This window comes from Daucus carota, chromosome 3, assembly GCF_001625215.2.
Source record: "Daucus carota subsp. sativus chromosome 3, DH1 v3.0, whole genome shotgun sequence".
NCBI lineage: Eukaryota > Viridiplantae > Streptophyta > Magnoliopsida > Apiales > Apiaceae > Daucus > Daucus carota.
The window spans coordinates 26,543,708-26,549,338 of NC_030383.2; the positions used below are offsets into that span (position 1 = coordinate 26,543,708).

Sequence of the window (5,631 nt, forward strand, 5' to 3'; positions counted from 1 at the left end):
GGGATTCGACGTATTGTAATATAAGTTATGTTGTGGCTTGTTTCATACTATAACCTGGAGCGATCCGTGGATGTTTAGGGTCAATGCATATATTATTATTGTTTACAGGTTTATATTGTGGTGTGACCCCCAAGTCTATGACCTGGATTTGGAGGGCGTCACAGGTTGGTATCAGAGCTACAGGTTATGAGTCAATGAAACAAGCCTAGATTATCGGGTTTGGGTAGAGGGATTAAGATTAGAAGTGAGTGATAGGTAGATAGAACGTTGAGAGGTGAGTAATAGTGACTAATAGGTATTCTTATTATCAGAGATTCTTATGTATGCGTTATCATATGACTTTCAGGTATTCACGATGTCAGACCCTATCATTCCCTTATATCCCTAGCATTCAGACACCACTGTTAGTGGACCCCCACCCCCTCAGATACCAGAGCCTCGCCCTCCTGTTTCACCCACTTTGGAGGAGGTGTTGGCTGCAGCAGCAGTAGTTCCTCCCAGACACATAGCCTCGACCTCTCGTGCTAGGCCTCTCATACGTGGACCCCCACCCAGTACCCCCAGTTCCACCCGAGGTTCCTCTGTTCATACCTCCTTTCGTACCGCACAGCACCCTGTCCCTTACCATGAGTATGAGGCGATGAGGATGGAGCGCCAGTTGCTTCTTGGGCAGGTTAGGGAGTTAGAGCGTGTTATTCAGATGATGGACCCTGGTAGAGCTGAGCGAGAGCTGAGGCAGAAGATTGTAGATGTCAGGGAGATTGCAAGGGCGAAGCTTGGTGCCGTAGCTGAAGATCAGAGTACCTACAATGATCTAGTAGAGTGGGCCATATGGATGATGAAGGAGCTGGACAAGCTTGGAGGTCCTACTTTTCCTTGGAGTTAGACAGTGGTAGTTACAGAGTGGTGGTACCATGTACATTAGTGTGTAGTGTGTAGTATATCGTCAACCAATTTTGACCCTGTATAGACTAGCGGTGCTGACTAGTGTGTAGGTTGGATGTTATGTTTTACTTTTGACAAGCGCTTGGCGCTGATGTACCCCAGCTCTTTATATATATCAGAACTTTTCCTTTTCATACCGTCTTTTACTTTATTGCACCTGTCTTACTTACCTTACATATCGCACTTGTTTTATTTTGCAAACTGTACCTGATATAAACCCTGTGATATTATTGTACCCTGTTTTTTTTCATCATTACTCTGTTCTGTAAGGAAGCATGCGATTTATTTAATTAAATGATCAAAAATGTTTTCAAAAATAAATATTCTGTTTATAAAAACAATTGTTAAAGTTTTGGAGGTTAAATAAACTGCTTGTTTCTTTACAGAGCTATGCCTCCTGGAAGACAAAACCGTGCAAACAAACGTGATGATAACAATGATAATAACAATCCAGAACGTACCATGGCCCAGATTCTTCAGATCTTGGCCCAACAGACTGCCAACCTGACTCAGCAGCAGGAAAGGCAGGCTAATCCCCAGGTTACTTTCAAAAACTTTCAGTCTGTTAATCCCCAAGAGTTTAAGGGTTCAGCGGACCCTATTGAGGCTAGGGTATGGTTGAAGGAAATTGAAAAGGCATTTGTGTTAGTCAAAGTGAGAGATGAGCAGAAGACTGAGTTTGCTAGTTATTATCTGAAGGAGAAAGCCACCTATTGGTGGAAGTCTGTAAGGGCAATGGAAGAGACGGAGGATGTTACATGGGATAGGTTTAAGGAGTTGTTTTTGGAGAAATACTTTCCTCAATTTCTTCAGGATCGAATGGAGTTACAGTTTTTAGAATTGAAGTAGGGAGACATGTCTGTGGCTGAGTATGAGATAAAGTTTGCTGAGTTGGCCAGGTTTGTTCCAACCTATATAGATACTGATAGGAAAAGGGCTAAGAGATTTCAACAGGGTTTAAAAGCATGGATTAGGGGAAAGCTAGCCATATTGGAATTAGATACTTATGCAGCTGTAGTTCAGAAGGCAATGATAGCGGAAACAGAAAGAGAAATGTCTCAGAAGGAGAAAGAGAGAAAGAAGCGTAAGCCAGAGCATCATGAGGGACAGTTTCAGCAGGGGAAGTTTCAGAATTTTAACAACCCGAAGAAAGGGAAATTCCAGCCGGGGAGAAATCCCACTTTTAAGAAACCAGATGTAGGTGGTAGTGGACAAGGTAACCGTCCAGCTATTGGAAATCAACCAAGGCCTCCATTGCCGGAGTGCCAGATATGTGGAAAGAGACACGGAGGAGTCTGTAATAGATTGAATGTGGTGTGTTATAAGTGTAATAAAAAAGGGCACTATTCTAGGGAATGTCAGGACCCACCAGCAAAGAACCTAATGATTCGAGACCAATCAGCAAGGAATCAACCCAATAGGACTCCAGCAGCTGGAATAACATGTTTTAGATGCAGAAAACCGGGACATATGGTGAAGGATTGCAAAGTACCAGCTCCAGGTAACCCTACACTTAGAATCATGGGATCCACTTCAGCAGTTACAGAAGTTCCTAGAGCCAGAACCTACAACATGACTATGAGAGATGCAGTTCAGGATGCCGACGTTGTGGCAGGTACGCTTAATGTGAATTCCTTATGTGCCAAGGTATTAATTGATTCTGGAGCTACTAGATCATTTATTTCTGAAGATTTTGTGCCTAAATTGAATTGTCCTATAGAGTTGCTTAATGAGGCTATGAATATAGAGTTGGCTAATCAGGATCGTGTCCCTGTTAGTCAAATTTGTAGGAAATGTGAAGTTGAAATCTTAGGGAATAAGTTTTGTGCCGATTTTATACCTTTCAAGTTGGGAGAGTTTGATGTTATCCTAGGAATGGATTGGTTATCGAAGCATAATGCTCAGATAGATTGTCGTAATAAGAAGGTGATGTTAAGAGCACCGAACGAGTGGATAATAGTATTTCGAGGGCAGAAACAGATAAAGAAATTTTTAACTATGATTCAAACGAAGAGATTATTACGTCAAGGTTGTGAAGCTTATATAGCATATGTAACTGATCAGAGCCGAGAACTACTGAAGCTTGAAGATAATCCTGTAGTAAACGAGTTCCCAGATGTATTTCCAGATGAGTTACCTCCAGATAGAGAAATTGAATTTGCAATAGATTTAGCACCTGGAACCGAACCAGTATCTAAAGCCCCGTATAGGATGGCACTAGTAGAAATGAAGGAATTGGTAACCCAGTTACAAGATTTGCTAGAAAAAGGAGTGATTAGGCCAAGTGTGTCCCCATGGGGATCACCTGTACTTTTTTTGAAGAAGAAGGACGGTAGTATGAGGTTATGTATTGATTATCGGGAACTTAATAAGTTAACTATTAAGAATAGATACCCATTACCCCGTATAGATGATTTGTTTGATCAATTGAAGGGAGCGAGATGTTTTTCGAAGATTGATTTAAAATCGGGATACCATCAGCTAAAGATTAAACATGAAGACATACCTAAAACAGCTTTTAGAACCCGATATGGCCACTATGAGTTCTTGGTGATGGCCTTTGGATTAACCAATGCCCCCGCGGCTTTTATGGATTTAATGAACAGAGTCTTTAAACCATATTTGGATAAATTTGTGATTGTATTCATAGATGATATTTTGATTTATTCCAAAACCACTGAGGATCATGCAACCCACTTAAGGATGGCTTTAGAGACATTGAGAAGAGAGAAGTTGTATGCTAAGTTTTCAAAGTGTGAATTCTGGTTACAAGAAGTTCAATTTCTAGGTCATATAGTCAGTAAGGAAGGAATTAAAGTAGATCCCTCCAAGATCGAGGCAATTATGAATTGGGAAAGGCCAAGAACACCAACAGAAGTCAGAAGTTTCTTGGCTTTGGCAGGCTATTATAGAAGATTCGTTCAAGATTTCTCAAGGATTGCTGTACCAATGACAAGGCTTACCTGGAAAGAAGAAAAGTTCGTGTGGACTGAAAAGTGTGAAGAAAGTTTCCAGGAATTGAAGAAATCTAAAAGTACTCATTATTATCACATCAACTGCTAAGATACTCCAGCTTTGTTACAGTACCTCATCATCCGTTGATGGGTCAATCCGATCAATTGATAATGCCTTGGCATGCCATCAATTGATCAGCTACATGCAATTTTATTCTAAGTAAGAATAAAATACTTTGTATCATCAAGCATCACATATTCCTAACAATCTCCCCCTATTTATATCTGTAAGAATTTCAGATATAAATTTGAGGTGCTTGATGATTACACAACACACAATAAAGAAAACATATATCTTTGCATTAAGAAGAGAATTTTAATTGCTCAAAGATAAGAGTTTTACAATGATTGGATTTTTGCTCCTCTAGTCTGAGCAGATGTTCAAGGTTTCCATTTCCTCTGTTTGGCCAGTTTCTTGTTTATCTCCCTCTCTAGATCTTCAATGAACTTGGCCTCCTCTGTGATCTTAGAATTGAGCTTTTTCTGCATTGCCCTCAAGATGTCCACATCAGCATTTCTAGCATGATCCTTCAATCTAAAAAATCTCTTAATGCATGACTCTGAAAGTCATCAATCAGTGTCAGGAAGAGACAACCTTAAAGGGAGATCAGAGGGTTCATTCCATTTCTTTCTTATGTCTTCAATCCTTTTGAGGATTTCACTCTTAACTCCTTGTGAATATGAGGTCCTATTGTCTAACTTCAAGTACACTGTCTTCAAATCATTGTAGTCTTGATCCAAGATCCTCTCCAGTGGCCATGTGATTCTAGATTGAGAAGAGTAGTGGAATTCCAACCTCTCTGGAAGTTTATTAGTTCTTGTCAAGGACTTCACACTTAACAACTCATTCAGAAACAGCTCAATTGTTGGTTGTTCACTGATATGAAATGCATAAGCATAAGTAGATTTAGGGACCTTGACAATCTCTGGCACAGGATGAATCACTACTTCTCTTGAGGGAGACTTGACCTGAACAGGTCCAACTGGATCATGCCTTTTTGGATTTCCTCCTTTCTTCTTGATGTTACCAGGCATATGTTTGGCCTTGCTTCCAGTTTTGCTTTTCTTTGGCCTCAAAAAATCTGCCAGCTCATCCTCTTTAGTCACAAAGATTTTTGGAAAGTTCATGGATGAGATGTCAAACTCTACTGGCTCTTCTTTTAGCTCTTCTGGATTTATGATTGGTTCCGGTTGAACAGTAGAAGTAGGGGGTGGATCCTGTCTTGGAGACTTGACTTTTTCCTCTTCATGCACCACAGTCAGATTTGGTACATTTTTCTTCACACCAGCCCTAGCCTTCTTTCTAGCTTTCTTCTCCAGATTCTTCTTGGCTTCATCCAGGATTTATTGCTAAATAGAAATGTTGGACTCATCATCAGCCAAATCACCCAACTCCTCATCAAGTTCTTCTAGGAGCTGTGCAGCAAACTTCTCAATTTCTGCATCTTCATTCGCAAAAGGCCCTTGGGATCTTTCTTGTTCTTCTTTGGCCTTAGCATACAAGGGTGTCCAGGAGGCACACAGATAATTTCATTATTCCTTGTAATGTAAGAAAATTCAGAACTCCACACAGAGTCTTGATCTAATTTGCCAACAACCAGCTTTGGCTTGACAGGCTTCCGTTCTGCAATATCTTTGGCTTCTTGTTCAGCTCTTTCCTTCTCAGCCTTCT

General features: G+C 40.5%; 1 protein-coding gene across 1 annotated transcript; it reads left to right on the top strand.

Moving 5' to 3' along the window:
- The first annotated feature begins 1,335 nt into the window (after positions 1–1,335).
- LOC135151443 (uncharacterized) lies at positions 1,336–1,794 on the top strand. The gene has a single exon (XM_064089892.1). It carries the CDS (start codon positions 1,336–1,338, stop codon positions 1,792–1,794), a length of 459 nt encoding a protein of 152 aa, XP_063945962.1.
- The last annotated feature ends 3,837 nt before the right edge of the window (positions 1,795–5,631 follow it).

What these genes read in the sequence shown, in the direction of transcription:
- LOC135151443 (XM_064089892.1), top strand. Translation starts at nt 1,336, where the DNA reads ATGCCTCCTGGAAGACAAAACCGTGCAAACAAACGTGATGATAACAAT.